General features: G+C 40.6%; 1 protein-coding gene across 1 annotated transcript in view; it reads right to left on the bottom strand.

Annotated features, from left to right (window-relative positions):
* LOC126458266 (uncharacterized) overlaps positions 1 to 25,462 on the bottom strand; it is a 275,178-nt gene that overhangs the window by 230,742 nt on the left and 18,974 nt on the right. Inside the window, exons 2-3 of the mRNA XM_050095191.1 lie at positions 10,242 to 10,306; positions 7,882 to 8,064 (exon numbers count right to left, since the gene is read on the bottom strand). Of these exons, the coding sequence (XP_049951148.1) occupies positions 7,882 to 8,064; positions 10,242 to 10,306 (248 nt within the window). The remainder of the gene's footprint in view (positions 1 to 7,881; positions 8,065 to 10,241; positions 10,307 to 25,462) is intronic.

The following is a 25,462-nucleotide window of genomic DNA, read 5'->3' as shown; positions in this document are numbered from 1 at the left end:
ATCATGTTTTGGAGCTACAAAACGGGTTGTAAGAGGAATTAAAAAGTGTGAAAGAAAAAGTTGATATCTTAGAAAGTAAATTTATTGTTATGGAAAATGAGCTAGTTAGTGAATCTGCACGACAGACGACGAATGTTAATCATGTCAGAGTTCAACAGAAGACCGTAGAGAAAAAATGGAAGAGAACTTTAGTAGTTTATATCAAAATATTTTAAATGTTGAAAACAGTACACTAACTAATGTAAATGTTTCAGATCAAAAAATTTCAGAAGTTCAGGAAAACTGCATTTACAACAATCTGTGTTCAAATAATGGTACTGTGTGGTCCAACATTCCACTCAAACATTTTCCATCAGGCAATTTACATCCAGTGGATTTTCTGCACCACTATAGAGATAGTTTTGTGTCAGGCATGAGTGACGATCAAAAATTTAAATTTGTTATCTTGAAGGCGAAGCTCTGTATTGGGTAAATCTAAATTTAAGTCAGCGGGAGATATATAAGAGTTTCGAAAAAAGTTTTTTAAATAAATTTTGGTCAGAAGCTGAACAAGGGAGGATTAAAAGTGAATTTTTGAATGGTCCTAATTATAGGAATAGGAACAGTACTCTAAAAGAGTTTTTTAAGAATCAACTTAAGAAATTAACACACCTTGGCAAACCATTTGACGAAATGACATTGACTGAGGCACTAAAAAAGAGATTACCAGAAAGGTTGCAGTGGGATTTAGTACACAGACCTGACAATTGCCTTGAACAATTTTTACAATATGTTGAAAGGCTGGATAGAGCAGCAGAAAGAAGTATGTACCATAACAACTGAAATGATGGAGATTACAATGGTGATAACTACAGAAACAGAGATAGTGGTAACTTCTATCAGGGTCAAAATGGTAATCAAGACAGAAATTTTGAAAATCAATAGAATAGGAGTAATGCGGATAACCATGGTCAATTTAATAGAAGAAATACTCATAGAGGTAATTAATCAGGTAACTGCAGTCAGCCTCAATGAAGGTCCACAGTTTTGTGACAAGGAAACACAACAAGCACAGGAACCCCAATGTACACTTACAATTAGATAATAATATCAGTGTTAATAATGTGGCACAGGTATCTGAAGCTGAAGAGAAGGAACATCAGATTTCTCTTTTATGTTTTGATCAAAAGTTTTGGGGTACTATGTTTAACTATAGTGATGTAGGTACTAATCACAAACCAGAATGTGAGAGTAATGAGAATTTTGATGTAGTGTATACTAATGATTTCTTCTCTTGGTCAGAAACAGTGTTAATGATGTATGTAAAACAGGTGATGACTGTATTGGATCTGAATTAAGTGGTATTTTTGATGTAGATGTGAATGACAGCTGTGAAATGACTGAGGTTGCAAAGTCTGAGACTGGTTGCTTGTTGCAAATGAATGTAGGTGATGTGTGCGACTTTGATGGTGATGAGACTTGTGTTGTTAATGATGTTGTTGATGAAGTAATTTTTGAAGAATATGATGATGATGAGTATCAGGTATTTGTGGAGTTTACGAATAATGAAGTTTCAGAGTTATTATTGAATACAGATAATTCACAATAAAGGATGACAGCCAAAAACAGTTGCAGGATAGAATTTTTTTATTAAAATTCTTGACCAAGGTTTCGGTACATATAAATATACCTTCATCAGAAGTAAAACTTCTAAAATTACATCATGCACTGGAGAATAATAAAACAATTATGCCAAAAGGCGTCGTCAATAATTAAAATATCATCTCCATTTGTACAACATGTGTAATGGGCACAGGATCAAAGCGAACAGTTTAACACCGTTACTTCGCCTATGAACTAATGCCTTTTGGCATAATTGTTTTATTATTCTCCAGTGCATGATGTAATTTTAGAAGTTTTACTTCTGATGAAGGTATATTTATATGTACCGAAACCTTGGTCAAGAATTTTAATAAAAAAATTCTATCCTGCAACTGTTTTTGGCTGTCATCCTTTATTGTAAAGAATTTTAACAGTTGCTGCTGCAGCCATGTTTAAAATCTTGGAATACAGATAAGGTAAGTGACAAATGTGATGATGTGGGAGAGAGTCACAGGATACCAGTCCAGTTAAAGCAGTTTTTCATCAATGTCATGCAGAGTAATGACCCAAGCAGTAAAGGTGAGTTATCTGTAAGCCTAGAGAATAAAGGTGAAAACTTTTTGAAGTTTTTTGGGACCAGACTGAAGATAACATAGATAAATGTGCACTGTGGAATAAGTTAGCTGTGGTTAGTGAAAATTTGTATCCAAATTGGTGGAATGAAGTGAGAAAAGAACTAAGTAGGACATGTAATTTTGACAGTAATATATTTTGTGTCCCTTCTGTAATAAGTAATGTTACTTGTACTATGGAATCCATTCAGAGTGTTCAATCTTTATCTGACATGTGTAACCAAAGTAATGCTGTAACACCGGTAACAAGTTGATCAAACCCTGCAAAAACAGTGTGACTGTAGCATTTGATGAAACTGAAAGTGATCTTTTACATGAAGTGTCTAATAACAGAGATGACGATTCAGAATTTGGATGTCCTTACATTAGGATTAAGATTGATCAGCGGGAAGGAAAATGTTTGATTGATACAGGCAACCCAATTTGTGGTATATCTGAACAATTTAGAGACAAAATGCAGTATAGTAAGAATTTTGTGTAAATGCCCATTGTAGGTGTAAAGATAAGGGGAACTACTGGTAAGCAAAGCAGAGCAAAGAGTGTAAAATGTCAAGCACTGTTAACATTTAGCATAGAGGGCAAGACCTATGAACATGAATGCATAATGATCCATAGTCTAGAAGAAAATATACACTATGTTTGTAGATTTATAAGACTATGTAATTGTGTTTTGTTTGCCATAAATATAGTATGTAGTTTCTAAAGTTCTATCTTGTCCATTGACTGAGTTCAAATCTATCTATAGATTCATAAGACTATATAACTGTGTTTTGTTTGTCTAGAATTTAGTATGTAAGATGATTTGATATTTAAAGTTCTGTCTAATCTATTGACTGAGTTAAAATCTGTGATACACTAATGTTCTGTAATAGATTTGTGCTTTAGAATTTGATACATATATGCCATTAGACTAAATTAGTAGATCCTTTTGCAATTTTGAAATACAACAATGTTCACAATTTGTAATACCTTATTAGTCCATCCTTTTTTTATTGCATTTAACTCTGATTATTAATGTTCCATATGTGAACACTTTTTAATTCCACCTGAAATAAATTCCATATAACTGACTTTGAAAAATGAATAATAGGGAGAGCATATCTCATGTGATGTGACAAAGATACTGAACAGCATATTTAGCACACAAAACAATGTTTCAGGATTTGATGTGAATGCTAGACAGGAAGTTACCTATCCGTTTAAGTGTGTGATGAGAACTCTAAGGAGGAAACTGAAAGATGTGGGTGGATCCACTCCCCACACTGCAGTATACATAATGTATTGAGAAGTCAATGCCCCTACTTGAGGGAAAAAAAACAAGCATTTATGCAGAATAACTCTGTCTTCAGCACTCTTGACTAACAATTCACAAATATCAGTCACAACACTAATGTAGCTGACAGATGCTTGAGCACATTACCCAGCACCTATGATCTCTTGTAAGTCAACTGGTCCAGCAGAGTACAGTTACATTAGTGTTGTGACTCATATTTGTGAATTGTTAGTCAAGACTGCTAAAGACAGTGTTATTCTGCATATATGGATGTTTTTTTCAAGTAGGGGGATTGACTTCTCAATACATTATGTAGCTTTAAACCAGTATGTATTTTTTTCTATCAATTGTAAATGAATCTTCTAGGCTTTTATGTACGTAAGTTATTTTGTATGGACAATTAGCAAATAGCGTGGAAGAAATTTACTAATATAGGCAATATAACAACAAGTATACATGTCTGCTTTCATACACAGATTTTGGTCCTCAAGCTACCCAATTATGACATCATTCAAAGCTATTTATGACAATGTTTACCTGTATTTATCCTGAGTACAGTATTGTATTTGATTGGAACTTGAGTTGTGGGCAGATTCAAGCTTAACTCTGTAATGGGAACCCCTGGTCATTGCGACTGTGTGTGTGTGTACTCAAGGAAAGTATACAACCACTGATTGAGGCCAGATGCTTCTTACAGTTACTCTTTGCATATAGTTGAACTTACTAATATGATTATGAGGTTTATTCATTTTGTTGTGTCGAAACATTTTTTGCTGGTTTGTACCCAGTGTGCTTTGGATTAATGGGTTGGTCCCCACATCGTAAGCTTAGGCCCTAATATTTTTCCATTATTTTGTTCTTTCACGAGTCAACATATCTGTAAATACTCTGGTTTATGTGGCTGATTGATTTTGTACTATATTCCTACTCATAGTTGAGTATATTCTTCTGGTCTGTACCCGTTATTGTGAGTTTATTGGGTTGGCTCATTGTTCGTACACCTAGGCTCTGAAATTTTTCTCTTCTCTTTTGAAGATTTTGAAAGTTTGATTGTATGTATGTAAACTTACATTTTGTAATTCTGGTAATTTACATTATCTCTGAATTTATTTCTATAGTTTAGTGTTGCAATGTTGTAGTTTTGACCTTGTATCAATTGTCTTGTAACAGAATGTTCCACGCATCTGAAAATCTGAATCCCGATATATGAATGGATTATGACATGAATAGTAGATATTTTCTTATGTTTTCTGTAATACGTAATGTATCAGATACTTCTATACATCTGGATTCTATCTTTTGGCATCATTTTGTACACCAATTGGCAAACCTTATAGTCTGTCATGAAATATTGTAAACCTACTGTTTACAAATTTTGTGAGAGGGATGTTGTAATGGGACACCCACCACTAACATTACCTTTTTTTATATAGGAATAGCCCATACCAAAAAGTACTTTCAAATCTTGTATAGGTTAAAATTATCTCAGCTGTTTCACTAAAAGAATTTCATTTGATTTTCTATACAATTTATTATATTTCAGGCTGAAAAGTGCAAAAATAAATTAATTTGTTAAAAACGATAAGTGCTGGCTCTGTGTGTGCATTGGAATTGCTCTTCTCTTAGAATTACTTGAAATTACAAAATATCTGGAATACTTAAAATTCCTATTATTAACTGCACAATCTCACGATATTTATTAAATTTATTTCCAGACTCATTTATAAAATAAGGAAATAATTTAGTGAAGATTCTTCTCTTGTCAAGAAAGTTTGTAAACTCTTTTGTTTTGTAAGCTCTTTGGAATATGTCGGTACCACAGAATGAGTTAGTAGTAGTAGTAGGTGTGCCTCTGGTGGAGTCTGATGTATTTTTACAATCGGCAATAAGAATGTAATTTGTGGTGTTACAGAAGTGTAAAATGGAAAGATGATGTGATATTGAAAAAAATGTGACAAGAAAATAAAATTCAAGAATACAACAGGCAAATCTTCATCAGTTATTATGTCAACTGTAACTCACAAAGTTAAAAAAAATTCAGCCTCAAGAATCTACCCCTAGACATACTGCAGCCAACAACAAGAAAATGAAGCAAAAAATAGTTTCTTTTATATATATCTTACGCCACTCGAAGCTTTCAAAACTTTTGAAGAGACTCAAATATTTAATGGTGATGTGTGGGAGGGTAAGATTACAAGGTCTAACTGCACACTGGATATATGGCACACCACATAAGGTGTCCTTCCCTAAATGGCCCGCACTTCAGATAATTTGGAAAGATGTGTAGGTCAAATCCTAAAAGGGGACCATAACTGTAGGCCAAAAACTGGGAGACTCCTTTTGGACGCCTATTATGACAGGCAGGAATACCTCGGGCCTATTCTAACACCCGGACCTGCAGAGGGATAGCACGGTGGTTCAGGAGAAACAAGAACATCATAAGTTCTTAACGAACTGTGGTAGTTAAATTTCACTCCATACAAAACCTCTATCCTGCAGATCTTGTTTCCACTAGCAAAGGAAAAATGTCTCAAATGTGAGTTATGCAGAATTTTAAGGCATACATCTACAGGAAGATTCGAAGTGGTAAATGAAGCTTAACAATACAAGTAAAAAACTGAATATGTATGATTTAAGCATTCTCACTCAAAATACAAGCTGTAACATGGTAGTATACAGTCACCATTGATAAACTGCATAATTTTTTGGGGAAATTTCACAATTTAAGAAAGACATTTAAAATACAGAAAAAAATTGTCAGAGTGATAAACAAAGCTAAATGCCCTTTTTAGAAGTCTGAAAATACTGCCTCTGCCTTATTTGTATATACAATTTTTACAAAAGAAAGTGTCTTGAAAAAACATTTTCAGACATAACTATGATTTACATACATACAAAACTAGGCAGACACTTAACCGTCATGCAAACAACTGAGCACAAACTTATGCAAAACAGGAGTATCCCCTACTAGAGTTCTGGTTATATGTCTTTTTACTTGAAATGCATATCAACATTAAATATATTTAAGATTAGACTGAAACAGTTTTTACATTACCACTGCTTCTACTCTGTCTTTGAATTTGTGGAACATCATAATAAGTAAACTTCGTTTGCCAAATACTGTTAAACTGTATACTATGTCACTTCATACTATAATTTAGTTTGTTTTGATCATGTAGTCACATTTAACCCTCAAGCAGGCGCGCCTGTGTATAAAGTGTGCCAACAAAAAATAAAATGATTTTGCACGATTCCATTTTTTTTTCACAACTGCTGACCAGTACCTTTTCCTTCATTATTGCTTCAGGTAAAACAATGATAGTTTGTGTTGTCATACATCCAAGCGAGCAGCAGTAATATACAACACAAAGCAAGCTAGGCAGAAAAAATTTACAATTCATGCAAAAAAAAAAAAAGACCCTGATTATGAGCTAGCAACCTAATGCCACACTGAGGCAGTTGTCTATGAGATAAATAGTGATCAAATAAGAAGCTGGATGGGATCTAATGCCACTGCACTGCTTAATGCTTCGAGTGGGTCATTACTGTCTCTGTAACACCTGTCCTTCACGACAGGGTGTTGTACTGAAAATTTATTTCATTATTGTTTAATAAAACAGTGGTGTAGCTCATATTATGTAAGATTATTTTATTGTTGTTTAAATAAACTAAGATTAAACTGTGATTTTGATCATACATGACTCACCTTGGCAACATAGATGAAGCTATTCTATACATGTACACAAATTGCACTGCGCGCCCACTCGTGTTATGAAAAACGGCGCGCCCCCTCGAGGGTTAATAAGTACTGCTGTCTTATGTAGAAAAGTAAATAGTAATATGTCAGTTCACATTATCATGCACTTTTTGGTTGTGTTGACTATGTAGTCACAATGACTCCTGTAATCGTAAGTTAATTATGCTTACCCTTGTCCCATACAATATATACAAACAATTTACTAAAAAAGTATTCTAGGATCAAATAAATAAATAAGTGTATGTCAGCATTTTCACTGTGGTTGGACAACCGTAACTGAACAAGATTAAATTTTATTACTGTGCTTCATTTCTTTGTCAGAATGTTTACTACCAGACATTAATAGTTATATACTAAAAGTAAAAAACTGTAAACAGGGTGCAACTGGGCAACAAGCTAAAATGAAGTCAACACATACATAAACTAACCAAGAGGCTCAGTGCGGCCTGCTTGCACTACTTGTAAAGGTGTCTATTGGCAGCACTTGGAATTTCACCTCGAGATGGTAAGTCCAGGCCAGCCACTCAACATACTTGTAATTTTACAGTATTCTAAAGCGAAAGAAATAATAAAAAGATATACAGCAGTGCAGATATATATATATACGCAAACAACAAAACCTCTTCAATAAAACTCACCTTCAGTGGGAACTTCACACCCTCGGGCAATGCTGCAGAATGCAGAGCTTGTAAAGGGCCAAACATAGCACCACAACCAAAATCTGCCTTTGCAATTACTGATGTCCCATCAGCTACATTGAGAACTGCAAGATTTGGAGGCAAGGTTAACCTGGCTCTAGAGGGAATCTTTGCATCTTGAACCTGTTTGCAGAATATAAATTAAACATTACACTTGAAAAGGGCTAAGCACAATATTCAGCTTCCTTGAACAACTTTTAAATTTGCTTTCTCTCTCTCTCTCTCTCTCTCTCTCTCTCTCTCTCTCTCTCTCTCTCTCTCTCTCCCTCTATCTCTAGACACTGATAAAATTCAGTTCACTTGTTGACAGACATCAGTAAACACCAATAAGAAATTTTGAACTAATGAAAGTGATACAGCATCAAAGTAAAAGACTAGTCTAACTTCATCTGAATACTGTCTTAATTTCTGGTTAGCATTTGCTTTAAACATATAGTGCCCAAATTTTGTCAATCTCTTGTTAACTGACTAGCAAATGATAGCACAGCAAATTTATTTTCAAAGTGTTTCTGATATCCCAGATCCAATATAAAAGCTCTATGTTGCCTACAAGTTTATGAGACACTGCTATAACAAACAATGGAGTGCAAAAAGCACAACTCTCTCACACACACGGATACTGTCTCTGGCCCAACTTTATCAATAAATGCAAATGTCCTAATTTCATAACTGAATCTGGCCCCAGCAGTTGGAGACAGTCGCGAAGTGTATGTGAGTTGTGTCTGCATGAATGTATTTGTGTGTTCTATTACAGAAGTCTTTTTGTCCAAAAGGGTTAGTGTTTAACAGTCTACTTATTGTGCTTGTCTACAACTCAGTGCCTCATTTATGTGGTGCCTAGCATTCTATCTTTTTCATCATATCGTCAACGACACTGAGTGTTTTTAGATATGTTCGATGAAGTGAAATATGCAACATAATGTCACATAAGTTCAACTCGCATACTTCTTGATAAGTACCAACATCTTGCCATTTTCCACAACCCAATAATTCTGCTACATGTTTCAACACTTTGAGCATACAATGATGGTAATTCTGTGCCTGTGCTAGTCTTTGTGCCTTATGACATGCAGAGGTAGCAGAGTTACCCATGAGAGGTTGTGGTTTCTGTAACTAACAGTGAAGAGGTTGTTCTGAATTGGAGTCCTACACAGATGTTGTTATCAAAAACTGGATTGGCAAGTAATTTGTTGCACCATCTGCCATCTATCTGTTGTTAAAATATGCAATGGTTGATGAGAACCACTGTGACACCAAATTGTTAGCCAGTACTCTTGACTCTGACAGTGGTGGTTTTCTCTGAATCGAGGGACTTGTACTACACCCATGACATGCTGATAAAAGCCCATTCCCTGCATGTCCCCACAGACGGAGTGTTCCATGCATTGGGGATCCACGACTTGATCACAACAAAAGTCACTGATACTGCACGACTTGCCTATTATGCACTTGACTGTCATGCTGACAATCAGTGGAAGGTCAGAGAAAATCACAGGCATGCGGCATGCCAAGTATATCATCTGTCATACAGGAATGTTCTCTCACCAACAGAACAGTTGTCTCTAACTCAACTTTTCATGAGTTCATGTGTTTCTTTTCTCTCTCATGTAATGTTATCCTGAAAATTTACTTTTAAATTTTATCTTTAAGAAACAGGACCAAAAAATTATAAAATAATATATAATTATTGATTTTCCAGTAATGAATCTGTGTTGTTGCTTCACATTTGCTTCTTTCCCTCAAATAGTCTATTTTATTATCGTCTACATCTACATACATATTCTGCAAACTACTGTGTAGTGTACAGCAGCCTTTCCAGTCACATCTGGAGCATGGGAAGAATGACTGTTTAAAGGCCTATGTGTGCACTATAATTACTCTAATTTGGTACTTGTGATCCCCATGGGAGCAATACCTAGTGAGTTGCAGTACATTCCTAAATTCATCACTCTGAAAATTTGTAACTAGGCTTCCGCAGGATAGTTTTCATCTATCTTCAAGCATTTGCCAGTTCAGTTTATTCTGCATCTCCATGACACTCTCCCATGGGTCAAACAAACTGGTGACCAAATGTGCTGCCCATCTTCATATACATTCAGTATCCCCAGTTACTCTTATTTAGTATGGCTCCCACAGACTTCAGCACAATTCTAGGATAGGTCATATGAGTGTTTTGTGAGCAATCTCCTTTGCAGACTGATTGCATTTCCCTAGTGTTCTACCAATGAACTAATATCTACCACCATGAAAGCTAATGTAACTGAATTAAATCTAAAAGTAGACAAATGAAATACACTTACATGTTTTGCTTCAGCAAGTAATGGACAAGACTTTGTAGGATGGGCATCCCCACACACTTCACAACCTGAAAAGTTGCAAACAGTACTTTAATGCTCAAAATTAGATACATTCACATGCATAAATGCACACATGTTTGCATGTGACCCACCCACAAAAGCTTTAACATGAACTAAGCAGAAGACAGCATAATCAATTTCATCACTTAGACAGTATATTTATTTATTGCATGGAATGAAAATGAAAAAAGTTTAAATCTAATTTGTGAATGATTTAACAGGATATTTGTACTCCACACATCAGTGCAAAACATGTGATGAGGGTGCAATGTGTACCTAAATGCAGTCTGGTCCACAAAAATGGCTCTGAGCACTATGGGACTTAACATCTATGGTCATCAGTCCCCTAGAACTTAGAACTACTTAAACCTAACTAACCTAAGGACAGCACACAACACCCAGTCATCACAAGGCAGAGAAAATCCCTGACTCCACCGGGAATCGAACCCGGGCGTGGGAAGCGAGAACGCAACCGCACGACCACGAGCTGCGGACAGTCTGGTGCACACTTCCCCATTCTCCTTGCTATCCTGACTATTCTGAAATTAAAGAAATTTCTCTTACATCTTGTATAAGGTGTTGCAATACCTAATAAACTTACAGAGGATCTCACTCTAGTCACAGGTTTAAAATCTTAGCATTGTTTTTATGATATTTATTAATGTATATCATTTCCCTGTGTTTATCTAATCTGGAACACAAGCTCTCTCCTGAGACCTATTAACCATCACTGCTGTTCTTCATTACTTCTCGTGTGACGTAGTGCAGTAGCACTGTAAGTCAATAAACATATTTCTTCCCATGCCTTATGCTGTCCCCCCCCCCCCCCCCCTCCCTCACCGTTCTGGTCGACATTTGCCTGTACCCCTTCCTATCCTGACTAAGCAGAAGACAGCATATTCAATTTACATGTGGTTGTGCTATACCAAACAGACTTACAGTGAATCCCTCCTCTACACTTTAGTTACAAGTTTGCCACTGCTGTAGGTAGCTGGCTCTCATTATCATGCGACACGATTGTTTTGTGCCCATCCCAAGTCCCCTTGTCCTCCCTCCCTCCTCTTCCCATAATACCTTGCTCATAACACATGTATTAATTAAATACTTTTGTTTGCACACTTCTAACAATGATTCATAACTTCAAGGTTTATTGCTATTTTATGTTTATACACTTGTTCCTAATACTGATTTTGTTAATAATTGTCTGTCAACTATTAATGCAGGGTCCCAACGCCACTAAAACCATGTCACTTGGTGGCAGGTTATGATAGCTAGTTCTTGCAGCAGTGGTGCATAGTCAGTTTAGCACCAATATTACAATAGGCATCACTTGACATTGTACTTTGTATTGAGTTCTTTTCTCTGGTATGCACACATGATTGTCAGTTAATCTGAGTACTGTATGTTTGCTCTAAATAGATCATCTATCAGTTGCCCTTTCATGACAAATGCAATATTTTGGCAGATATTCTGATAATCAGCTGTACCTGAAACATTTTAATGAAAAAGTTTTCACAAGGGGACTGTTGTTATTAGTGGCCATAATGTGGTGATAAGAGCATGCTCCATTCGTATAATGGTCACAGATCTCCTGTGCGACTTTATTATGCAAAATAAATGAAGAGAAATACTTTGACACTCCAGAAGCCCTATAGGTGTATTAGTGGTTTATCCTGTATTTGTAACCAATCACTATCCCATCTAAAAATGCAGGACAGTTGTGACACCAAAGCATGTCAATATTCTCCTTGCCTTTATCTCATTTGTAGGGTTCTTCAGTGCTCAGCAGGTAATCTTTTTAACAAAGTGCAGGCATACATGCATAGTATTGTACAGTCTATCGTACACTACATGAAACCTCTCTACCACAATTTGCAGATGAATCCTGTAGTCAGTCTCAGTTGCCTCATAAATGCCTCAGACTTTCAGTGGAAGTGTCATTTGTCAAATTACTCTTTACCAGAAAAATGGCGCACCAGCAAGACTGACACTAACAGCACAGAATGTGGACCACAAGGAGATGACGTTACAGTCCCCCCTCCCCAATAATGCTGAGCCATTATGGCAAAAAAGAGAGAGAGTGAGAGAGAGAAATAAAGAAGAAGGAGAAGATATATCAAACCCACTGTCTTTATATACACTCATGCTTTAAGTCACCAGGTCAGAGCTTGCTCACTTCACTACATCGTCCATTAAAACACCTTATCTGCCAACTCTCAGCTTCCTAAGCACAATAATACAGCAGCAAAAATAATTAAGTTTTATTTTTTGCCATAACCTTAAAGAAATTATAAATTAATGGGGAGGGACAGAGAGAGGGGCAGGATAGGTGACAGAGGGGGGGGGGGGGGGAGGAGGAGATGGATAGGGAGAGGGAAAGAGGAATTTAAAGGGGAGAAAGGGGAAGGAGGAGATGAATACTGTGAGGTGAGGAGGAAGAGGAGGAGGAGGAGGAGGAGGAGGAGGAGGAGAAGATGTAGGGAGAGGGGGACAAGAGTTGCTGGATAAGAAGAGGGGAGCAGAAAGAGATGGATAGAAAGAGTGTGGTAAGAGAAGGAGGTGGATAGAGAGAGATTGGGGAGGATGAGGTGGACAGAGATGGGGGAGGAGGGGTAGCTGGAGAGAGATGGAGGAGGAGGAGGAGGAGGAGGAGGAGGAGGAGTAGATTGACAGAGAGGGAAGAGACAAGAAGGTGGGCAGAGAGAGAGTGGGGAGGAGGCGATGGGCAGATATGTGTAGAGAAAAAGATAGGCACAGAAGTGGGAAAGAGGAGACAAGCAGAGAGGCAGGGGAGAGAATGGGCATGCAGTAGGGTGAGGAGTAGATAAGGAGATGAACAGTGGGGGAAAAGGGTATCGACAGAGAGATGGGGGAAGGAGGAGCTGGTCAGAGAGAGGCAGAGGAACAGGTGGCAGAGTGGGGAAGCAGTGAACACTTAGGCATGTGAAATTGTGGGAAAAAGGTTATATATACCGATAATCCCATAAATCTTGACAACTGTGGCATATTGTGCAAACATGTGGCATCGCCATAACCACAGCAAATACATTCAAAAGCCTGTGGCAAACAATGCTGAAATCAACAAACAGATTGCAACCATGTGCAGGGATGGCTCGGTAGCAGCACCTGAAACATTCAGTCTGTGCTTGGCTGTGCTAAACTATGGGTGTAAGCAAAGTAGAACAGCGAGCATACTTGAAAATTGCCTTTCTCATTGACAGATGTGCTACTCATCATCACCCAGAACTACAAACAGCTGTTGGTGATAGGGAATTGCTCTGTCGAACAGTTGCATGTTTGATGCTGGCTTTCTTAGATGAATGTGCAATGACGACAGACTCGCCACAAAGAGAGCTTCCCACGTCTGCCTGTACTGACCTGACATAAGATGTTATTGAACATTGTTGAACACAGGGCTGACACTGGACTGTGCAGAAACTAATGGCATGGATGGGCATGTCGAGAGCAACAATGATATGCATTTTATGGCAGGACTTGAAGGAACACAAGAAGTGTTCAAAATGGGTACCACATCAGTTAACAGAGGTGCAGTAGCGGACACAATATGAGACCAGACATACCTGTTTTATTCAGCCCCTGTCACATAGGCTGCCCTGCATGACATGTGTTCTGTGGGAATAGTATCGGTCATCCCTATCAACCTGCTTTGCAGAGTGGCCTACACTACAGGGGCAAGAAACAGTTTACCAGACCCAACACAGAAGAAGCACTGCATAACAGGAATGTTGCGTTGGAGAAGTCAGCCTTATTTAGTGACCCACTTTGCATGGCAGTCTATATGTCAAGGGGCAAAACACCGTTTTTCAAGGCCCTGGCGTGTGGGCTGCCCTGTACAAAGGCATGTAGTGAAAATGGTATCAGCCTGCTTTATTGACTTGTTTTGCAAGGGCTACATTTGAGGAAAGGCATTGCTGGGGGAAGCTTAACATGGATAGAGGAGGAGATACGCAGAGGTAAGAACAAACAGAGAGAGGGGGCAGGAGGGAATGGAAAGAGAGAGGGGGCGCAGGAGGGGATGGATAGAGAGAGAGATGGTCACGAGAGGACAGACAGGGAACAAATGGGGGAAGGAGGAGAGAGTCAAAGAGAGAGTGGAGCAGAAGAATAATAACTGGAAAGGTAGGGATGAGGAGATCAACAGAGAGAGGTGACATGAGTAGACTGATAGGGAGATGTGGGTAGGAGGAGGCAGGCAATGAGAGGGAGGAGGAGGAAATGGGCAGAAAGGGGGAGGAGTAGATGACACAGAGGGAGATGAGGGGATAGGAAAAGGAGGGAGGAGGAGATGAACAGAGAGAGATGGGGATGGGGAACAGATGGACAGAAAGAGAGAGGAAGAGTGGTGGACAGAGAGGATGGAGGAAGAGGTGGATAGAGAGGAGGTGAGGAGGACATGAACACAGTGGGGAGGGGGGGGGGGGGGGGTAAGAGACAGACAGAGAGGGGTGAAGGGCACCGAAAGAGAGAATGGAAGGAGTATATAGTCAGAGACTGGAAGAGGAAGGAGTGAATATAGAAAGGGAGTTGGAAGAGATAAACAGAGTGGTGGGGAAGAGATGGACAGAGTGAAGGATGGGAGGAGAAGACGGCTAGAGACATAGGGACAGGAAGAGAGCAACAGAGAGAGATTGACAGAGAGAGGGAGAAGTGGGGATGAGCAGAGAGAGGGAGAGGAGGAGACAGACAGAGAGAAGGGAGGTGTAGGAGGCATGTGGAAGATGAAGAGAAATAGTCAGCAGCAGGTGGGAAAGGAATATGGTTTCAGGATGCACGTGGAAGAGAGAGGGTGTGAGGTGGACGATGGAGAGTGTCCGAGGTGGCAGGTGGAAGGAGGAAATAAATACATACCCAAGAGTATTCAGCTATTGTATATAAGAGCAGAGTGTATCTAAACAGCCAGGATCTAATTCCAAACCCCTGGATCAATTTCAACCATATCTGGCACACAAGCAGCAAACTTTGCAAGCATCGCGACTGTGGGGTTTGTAACTTCCTAGCTCCAATAAGAGCAGAGATACTCGCAAAAATGTATTTTTCCAGTCCCTCCCATGTAAGATGCCCAGTACGACAGACATGCTGTGCACGAATGGTATCGACTTGCCTTATCGACTGGCTCTGCAGGGCAGCCTATGTATCAGGTGCAAGAAACAGTTTTCCAGCCCTCAATGTGAAGACTGCCCCTCTCTCTGTCCATCTCATTCTCCCTCACTCTCTCTGCCCATCTCATCCTCCCTCTTTCTCTTTGTCAATCCCCTCTATCCCCTCTCTCTGTTTGTCATTTCCTCCCCATTCTCTATTCACCTTATCTCCTCTTCCTTCACTACCCTTCTCCCCCATCCTCACTCAACTATGCCTGTCCATACTGAGCAGTAAATGTAGGTTGTCCTGCACGATAGGTGTGTTATGGGAAAAGTATCAGCTCGCCTTGTCGATGTGCTTTGCAGGACAGTTTACACATAGGGGCAAGACGTTTTACAGCCTCCAATGTACAGGCTACCCCACATGACAGGAGTGGTAGGTTGGAGTAGCACTTGCCAGGCCACCTTTATCAACCTGCTTCACATGGCAGCTGATATGTCAGGGGAAAAAATCGGTTTTCAAGCCTCTGTCATGTAGGCTCCCTTTTTGAAAGGTGTGTTGTGAGAGTAGTATAGACCTGCATTATCAATATGTTTTGCAGGGAATACATGTTCACATGGGCACTGCTGGAAGAAGGTTGAAATGGATGGAGAAGGGAATTAACAGAGAGAGGGGAAAAAGGGGATGGATAGGAAGAGAAGGCAGAGAGGAATTTATGGACAGAGAGAGGTTGGGGGGATGAAATGTACAGAGACAGATAGAGAGAGAGAGAGAGAGAGAGAGAGAGAGAGAGAGAGAGAGAGAGAGGAGGAGGAGGAGGAGGAGAGGAGGTGCGTAGGGAGAGGAGGCCGGAGGAAATCAGAGACAGGTGGAGCAGGACCTGGATAGAGGGTGGGTGGAGAAAGATCTGGTAAGGGAGAAGGGATGGTAGAAATAGAAAGGGAGGGAGAAGAAGAGCTGGAGAGACAGGGAGAGTAGAGAGGAGGAGATGTACAGATGTGGGAGGATCATATGGACAGAGATATGGAAAGAAAGAGGTGGATGGGGGAGGACAATATGTGTGCAAGTTATATGTCGAACACTTACGTGAGTGAAGCTGCAGGGTAAAGGCTAGTACATACATAAAGCAGACTGATGTACAAATGTCCAGGATCTCCTCCCAAATCCCTGTATCAATTTCAACCAAATTTGCCACACTTCGTATCAGCACTGTGGGGTTTATAACCTCCTAGCTCCAATAGGAGTGCAGATAGGGCTAAAATGTGGTTGGTTTTTTTTTCCACCCAAAATTTGAAGGCTGCCCTGCCCGATAGGCATGTTGTAGTGGATTAGTATCAGTCTGCCCTATCAGTCTGCTTTGCAGGGCAGTTTACATGTCAGGGGCAAAAATGATACTCAAACCCCTGGCATGTAGGCTGTTCTGCATGACAGGCATGTTGTGGGAGTAGTATAGGCCTGCTTAACTGAACTGTCATACAGGCCCTGTGTGTGTTAATGAGCATGGTTGGGAGAAGACTGAGAAAGATAGGGGAAGGGATGGATAGGGCAGGAGGTGATGGATAGGGAAAGAATAGGGCAGGAGGGGTTGGACAGAGAGAGGGTGAAGGAGCAGATTGACAGAGAGAGGCAGCAGAAGGAGATGGACAGAGAGAGGATCAGTAGGAGGACATGAACAGAGAGAGGGGACAGGAGTAGGGCCAGAGAGAGGGGACAGGAGTAGGGCCAGAGAGGGAAGACAGGAGGAGAGGGAGAGGGGTAAGGAGGAAGGGGCAGAGAGAGGGCAGGGAGGAGGTGGATAGGGAGAGAGGATGTGGCAAGAGGAGGCAGACAGGGAGAGAGGCCAGGAGGAGATGAAAAGAGAGATGGTGCAGGTGGAGATGGATAGGGAGAGAGGGAGGAGCAGACTGACAGATGAGCAGGAGCACTAAATGGAGAGAGGGGAAGGAGGAGGAAAGGGGAGGAGGAGATAGACAGTGAGATGGGTAGGTAGTTCTGGACAGAGTGAGGGGGAGGAAGATATGGTCAGCAAGAGGGGGCATGGAAGATGAACAATGAGATGGAGGGGAGATTGCGTGACAGAGAGAGTGGGCAAGAGGAGGTGGCAGATAGGGGTGGTAGTATGAGGTGGACAGAGAGGCATGGGAGGAAGATTACAAACAGAGACAGGGTAAAAGGAGACGTGTCCACCATATCTGTCAACCGCATTTGCAAAGAAAGCTGCAGGGAAGGGGCTAAGTTGCATTTACACTTGTGCGCCTTGCAGCTAGTTGCTGTTAGCTGTAGCTTGCCCCACATGCAAGCAGACACATGTGCATAAACTCACTCCCCCCGCGCATGTATGCGCGCACGCACACACACAGACACAGTCAAGAAGAGATGGGCAGAGAGAGGATAAAGGAGGGGGTGATGCAGGACGCAGGTGGAAGATGTAACAGTAGTGGACAGGTGAAAAAGGAAGAGGGGGAGGAGGAGATGGACAGAGAGAGGGGACAGGAAGAAATGGAGAGAGAGAAAAATTGGGAAGGAGGAGATGGACAGACACAGGTGGGAGGATAAGATAACACAGTAAAGGGTCAATTTCATTTTAAACAAACCAGTTTCAGTCTGAAGTATAACATCTTGAGAAGGCTTTCAGGATGCATTAGTAATGAATTATTGTATTTGCAGTTTAACTGTGAAACATAAATATGAGTCCACTAAACGTATAACAGCAATAAACTTTTTCTATCTTTGCCACAAAGCACAACAACTCATGGCGAAAAAGTGATTTTTGTCAGCTTTCTATCATGCAACTAAGATTAAAGAAATCATATACCCTAGAAAATACAGGTTGATTATTATTAATGTTAAATTTTCAAACTGCTCTAGAAATGACTAGTCAGTATGATGTCACTATGCAATGGAATATTATCGGAGAAAGGGGAAAATGTATGGCAGAAGAAAAATAAATAGTTACAAAATGTAGCAATAGATGGTGCTTTAAGCATCATAACGTAATAGTGGTTGACTACAAATGACAAACGAATAATACAACAATGCCTAACGTGCACGTTTGACGTTAAATAATCTATACTACTAAGTGTGCATGGGTGTACGGGTGTGATACTGTCAGTTACGTAAGACCATCCACAGCAGCAAGGTCATATCATATTGGATGATAAAAACCGGGTTTTAATTGTCCTGAGCCCGAAAACTGCATAAAAAGCATCAATCAAAAGCAAAATGGATTACCAATTTCCGTGTGACTGGCACAAAACATATTCAATACACTGTTCACCATTTTCTGCAACAAGTCGACATCGAGGAAAAGCATGTTCCACAACTGATCAAGTGTTTCCGGGGTCATGTTCATAATGTGTTGCACAATGCAACTAAGTTTGCAATCGGAACACTGAATATAACATCTTTCAGATAGTCCCACGGCCAAAAGACACGCAGATTAAGATCAGGTGATCGCGATGGCCAGGCTGTAAGGAAATGGTGGCTGATTATTCTAGCATTTCCAAAATGGCGCTACAGCAGCTGCTTAACAGGATTTGCAATGTGCCGATGTGTACCGTCTTGCATAAAAATGATCCCATTCATACATCTACACTATTGGAGAGCTGGAATGACGTGGTTGCACAAAAGACACTCGTAGTGCTAACCAGTGACAGTACAGGTAACAGGACTGGAAGCACCTGTCTCTTTGAAAAAAATATGGCCCTATGATAAATGATGCCGTAAACCCGGACCACACAGTGACTTTTTCAGAATGAAGTGGTACTGGTTGATTTGCGTGTGGATTTTCCGTTGCCCATATTTGACAATTCTGTGTATTGACATATCATGTCAATTGGAAGTGGGCTTCGTCTGTCCAAAACATCTTCCATGGCCAATCACTGTCCACTTCCATGCAAGCAAGGAATTCTAAAGCAAAAGTCTCCCTTGCTGGCTGGTCAACAGGAAGCTACTTGTGCACATGGGTAATTTTGAATGGATAGCAAAGAAGGATGTTTCATAGGATTTTACTCACCGTGCTCACTGGTATGTCCAATTTTTGGGCAATTCTCCATGCACTACATGTTTGCACACCACCACTCGTCTCCTCCTGCACTGTTGTGGCCACTACTTCCACTGAAGTCAAATCAATTTTTTTCCTCCCCACATACCAGGTTGCACACCAAAAGAACCCGTCCTTTTAAATTTCCGAATCATTTTCTCCAGACCAACAGTAGTCATCGAACCAACGCCTTTTTTCAAACACTTCAGAGTCTGCAGTGTGATGTGTGCACAGTCATCATTCTTGTAATACAGTTTTACAAGCAGAGGGTGATCCTGCATTGAGACAGTCATGGCAAACCTCACAGATGCGAAAGGGGGAAAAGCTGTGTACCCAGCATGTTTATACAAACTTCAATGGGTCGTGCGCGTGACAGGTGCTTTCATTTATGTATTCTGACTCATACAGTGCCACCTTTTGATAAATTCTCACACTATTTTTTTTCTTCTGACATATGTTTTCCCCCTTTTCCAATAATACTCTGTTGCAATTTGACCGCATTCTGACCAGTGGTGTTATTTCTACAGTGCTTTGAAAGTTTAACTTTAATTATAATGACCATGTATATAAACAAATCTGCAGCATAGCTATAGGCATCCACATAGCTTCCCCTAGGACCATCTAAAGAAAACCTTCCTAGCCTGTAAAACACTCAAAACCCCGTATGTGGTTCAGATTCATTAATGATATCTTCATGACTGAGACACTATCAAGACATGTTATCCCTATTCCACAACAACCTCAACACCTTCTCTCTCATTCACTTCACCTGGTCCTCCTCAGTCCACCATTTGACCTTCCTATTTGCTGACCTTCCTCTCTTTGATGGCTCCATTCACACCTCTGCCATATCACATCCACTAATCATCAACAAAACCTACATTTTAATAGCTGTCATCTCTTCCACAGCAGGGAATCTGTCCTTTAGTATCCCTACCAATAAACATCATGATAGCAGCAGATAAGGTGGTGTGGGTAGCACAGCAAGATACTGCAGAAACCTGTCATGGAGGGCAACACGTGATACTGGTAAACCCACTGGTGTGGGTGTTTACCTGCAGTTGGCAGCAGGCCTGGTGGGCCAGTCCTTACTCGGAGTCAACCACCACAGGTCTCACCTAGCGTATCATGCTGTGTGTTGTGTCGAGTACTTAGCCATTAGCAGTCTGTGCAAACCACATGCCGAGTTCTTCCCATGTTTGTCTCTACATGGGTTCTGACTTTTTGCTTCCCGTAGATCAACTCACACAGTGAGTTCATTTCCCTCTCATGGGGTTCTGTTCCCTGGCTATTATCCAGCTACTGTTGGCCCGTCAAGCATTCACACCATCCATGTAGTGAAGCAGGTGGCAGCACTAGCAGAGGAAGGTACATAGTGTGTGCAGGAGGACACGGTAAACAGTATAGTCATTGTTGTAATGTGGAAACGGAGTGATTCATATGACACCCAAAAGGGCATGATCATTGGTTTGCAGACCAAGGGTGGAAGCATTTCCAAAACAGCTAAGTTTGTAAATTGTTCATGGTTAAAGTATACAATGCATGGCAAAATGGCACTATCCAAAACTGGCAAAGAGGCAACTGTGGTGCAGCGCAGGCCACAGATGACAGGGCTGAATGACAGCTGTGGAGAGGTGTATGAGCGAATAGATGTGCAAGTGTTGAGCCCCTGACCACCCAGATGAACCATGGGACTAACAGCAGTGTCTCCTTAATGTCCATTCAGTGAACACTGCTGCATACAGGCCTTGTAGCAGACACCTGGTTCATACATCCATGCTGACAACTGTTCACCAGTGATGAGGTTGGAGTTTGCATGCCAGTACCACAGCTGTACATCCACTGAGTGGTGACAGGTGGGCTTTTCAGATGAATTACATTTTATGTTCCACTGGACAGATGGCTGCTGGTGGGTATGGCACTGCAACAACTGTCGGAAGGGTCCACACTGGAGAGGGCTCTTTACGGCCTGGAGAAAGGTTTTGTAACATTCCATGGGTGATCTTATGATTCTGGAAGGCACAGTGGATCAACACAGGTACACATCTATCCTTGGGGGCCATGTCCACCCATATATGCAGTTTGATTTTTCCTCAGCACAATGGCATCTACCAGCAGAACAATGCAATATGTCACACAAGCTCCCAGTGTACGTGCTTGGTTTGAAGAGCACCAGGACGAGTTCACTGTGTTCCCCTAGCCACCAAACTACCTGAATTTAAGCCATATCAAGAACCTGTGGGACCACCTCCATCAGGTTGTTCGCGCCATGCCTCCCAACCGACACATCTAGTGCAGTTGGCAGCAGCAATGGAGTTGGCATGGCTCCACATCTCTTCAGTACTTTCATAACCTCATTGATTCTCTTCCTGTACATCTGCATTGTAACAGGGGATTATTTAGAATTTTGACAGGTCGTCACATTAATGCGACTGGACCACGTAGATTTCAATGGCTGCCTCACAACCCCTGCCATCTGGCTCCTTCCCCGAACAACAGCTTTTCTGAACTACATACACTTTGTGATCAAAAGTATCTGGTCACCTGCTGAAAATGACTTACAAGTTTGTGGCACTTTCCATCGGTAATGCTGGAATTCAGTGTGGTGTTGGCCCACCCTTAGCCTTGGTGACAGCTTCCACTCTCACAGGCATAGATTCAGTCAGGTGCTGGAAGGTTTCATGGGGAATGGCAGCCCGTTCTTCATGGAGTGCTGAACTGAGGAGAGGTATCGATGTCGGTCGGTGAGGCCTGGTGCGAAGTCGGCATTCCAAAACATCCCAATGACATTCAGTAGGATTCAGGAATTCAGGTCAGGACTCTGTGAAGGCCAGTCCATTACAGGGATTTTATTGTCATGTAATCACTCCACCACAGGCTGTGCATTACGAACAGGTGCTCGAACATGTTGAAAGATGCAATCGCCATCCCCGAATTGCTCAACAGTGGGAGACAATAAGGTGCTTAAAACATCAATGTCGGCCTGTGCTGTGAGAGTTCCACGCAAAACAACATGGGTGCATAATCCCTCCATGACAAACATGACCACACCATAACTTCATCCATCAGAATTTTACTGTTAGCACTACATGCGCTGGCAGATGACGTTCACCGGGCATTCGCCATACCCACACCCAGCCATTGGATTGCCACATTGTGTACCGTAATTCATCACCCCACACAACATTTTTTCACTGTTCAGTCGTCCAATGTTTACGCTCTTTACACCAAGCGAGATATCATTTGGCATTAACCGGTGTGATGTGTGGCTTATGAGCAGCCGCTTGACCATGAAATCCAAGTTTTCTCACCTCCCACCTAACTGTCATAGTACTTGCAATGGATCCCAATGCAATTTGGAATTCCTGTGTGATAGTCTGGACAGATGTCTGCCTATTACACATTACGACCCTCTTCAACTGTCGGCAGTCTCTGTCAGTCAACAGACGAGGTCGGCCTGTACACTTTTGTGCTGTATGTGACCCTCCACGTTTCCACTTCACCATCACATTGGAAACAGTGGACCTAGGGATGTTTAGGACTGTGGAAATCTCATGTACAGCCGTATAACACGCACAACGCCCAATCACCTGACCATGTTCGAAGTCCCTGAGTTTCACAGAGCACCCCATTCTGCTCTCTCACAATGACTACTGAGGTTGCTGATATGAAGTACCTGGCAGTAGGTGGCAGCACAATGCACCTAACATGAAAAACGTACATTTTATTCATTCCATAGACCCATAAAAGAGGGAATCCTCCTGGTTGTGGAACATGTCAGATTAACACAGCACAAAAATGTAATTAGAAAAACTTGAGTTTCATCAATTTTAATGATCCTCAGTCAATAAACAGTAAAATTATGTACATTAATTGAATTTAAACTTCTAATATTTACAGGTTTAACAGTTACATCTGCTTTCATTAAATCCATCATTCAGACATTTGCTAGTTTCTTGGCTATTACAACCAAGTATTGTCAAAAATTAAAGTAAATTATTCATTTCAGTGATCCTCAGTTAAGAACAATCAGATTATGTACAAGATTTAAAATTAAACTTCCACTATTTACAGACTTAAGACTTACATCTGCTTTCCACACATCCATCATTCACACAGTAGGAAGTTACTTGGCTGTTACAACCAAGTATTGTCAAAAATTAAAGTATAATAAATTTTCATTAAAATGGTCTACTGCACTTGTTGAGACACTCATGGATGGAATAGAAGGAGTTGGCCCCCAAAACATTCTTTTAAATTATGTTTAAATTGTGCCTTGTCTGAAACTAAACTCTTAATGGTTGCTGGTAACTTATTGAACATATGTGTTGCTGAATACTGGACTCTTTTCTGGGCAAGAGTAAGTGATTTTAAATCTTTAGGTATATTGTTCTTATTCCAAGTACTGATACTGTGTATTAAGCAGTTAGTTGGAAAAAGAGATGAATTATTTACAACAAACTTCATTAAGGAATAAATATACTGAGAAGCTGTGGTTAATATGCCCAATTCTTTGAAAAAGTTTTGACATTATGTTCTTGGATTTACACTACTCATTGCTCTTATTATACGCTTCTGTACTCTAAAATTTTTTCTCTGGTTGTGGAGTTACCCCAAAATATGATACCATATGACATAATGGTGTGAAAATAAGCAAAATATGCCAGTTTTTTTTATATATTTATACCTCCTATGTCTGACATCATTTGCATTGCAAACACAGACTTGTTTAGGCGCTTTAGCAGTTCGTTAGTATGTTGCTCCCAACTGAATTTATTATCAAGTTGTAATCCCAAGAATTTTACACTCTCAACTTCTCCTATTATATCACAGTGTAGAGAGGAGTTGTCCTTGTAACACATCCTTCATTCCGTGATCCTCCTAGCCTCAATCTCTGCTAGCCCCCTGCTCACACTGTCTTCCACGAACCTAACTTCACTCATCCTGCACCCACCCCTTTTTCCTGGCAGTCTCCCCTTCATTTGTTCTATCACTCCCTCACAATCTATTCCCCATCTTCACATCATGCACTGCATGAACTCACCAGTCCTGGTGCCATTGGTACATTCCTACCCTGTGCACCTACTGCCTCTCCCACGCAATTCCTATCCCGTGTACCTGCTATCTACTTTCAGCCACCAGCCGCCTTCCCAAACCCTTTGCTGTACTCCCCACCTGCCCTCTCCCAAGTCTGCTGTAGGACTCCTAGCATTATGTATTCACCTGGTACAGTGTGTGTGTGTGTGTGTGTGTGTGTGTGTGTGTGTGTGTGTGTGTGTGTACACACACACTTGCGTGTATGGATATGTACTCTGCAGTCTTTTTCAGATGCTTGTTCACAAATCACACCTCTACTGTTCAGTGAGTTTTTATCTTTGCTCCTAAAGCATTTAATTCTAGCAGAACCTTCCACTACCACACTGTTTTGTCTTATTTTATTTTGACACATTTCATAAGTAAAATGTTTTGGAATGAAGGTACACATTTGTATTTTGCTTTATACACAGCCAAAGGAATTAAAACTGAGTGCCAGACTGTCATTCAAGCCCAAAATCTTTTGTTTCAATGCATTACTCACGAAAAGTAATGGCAGAAGATTAAGCCCAACTCTGGCATATGGTTAAAATTTGTAATGGTACATCACAGAAGCATACATTCTTCTGCATAGTGAAATATTCAATATTGGAACAAGTAGATAGGTTGGAAACTGATAGTGTGACAAAAAGAAAAGTGAGTGTCAAGCTACAGTAATCTGAATATGTACATAAGAAAGCAACAAACAAAAAGAAGGGAGACACATAAAATGTGAAAACCTGAGATTAAGAACATTTCAGAGACTGTATAATGATTGGAAATGTCAGCTTTCAATACTACTGCATGGTGAAATGTAGAAAAATTTTAAAGAACATGATTCTGTCATAAAGAAAAGGGTGTCACTGGAAGAGGAGCACAGTTATACATAAAAAATCATTAACATCCTTCTTGCTCTTAGTATGTCCACCAAAAGAGAGTCTTCCTAAAG

This window comes from Schistocerca serialis, chromosome 2, assembly GCF_023864345.2.
Source record: "Schistocerca serialis cubense isolate TAMUIC-IGC-003099 chromosome 2, iqSchSeri2.2, whole genome shotgun sequence".
NCBI lineage: Eukaryota > Metazoa > Arthropoda > Insecta > Orthoptera > Acrididae > Schistocerca > Schistocerca serialis.
The sequence above is the reverse complement of the archived record's forward strand: the minus strand, read 5'-3'. Positions and strand labels throughout refer to the sequence as shown.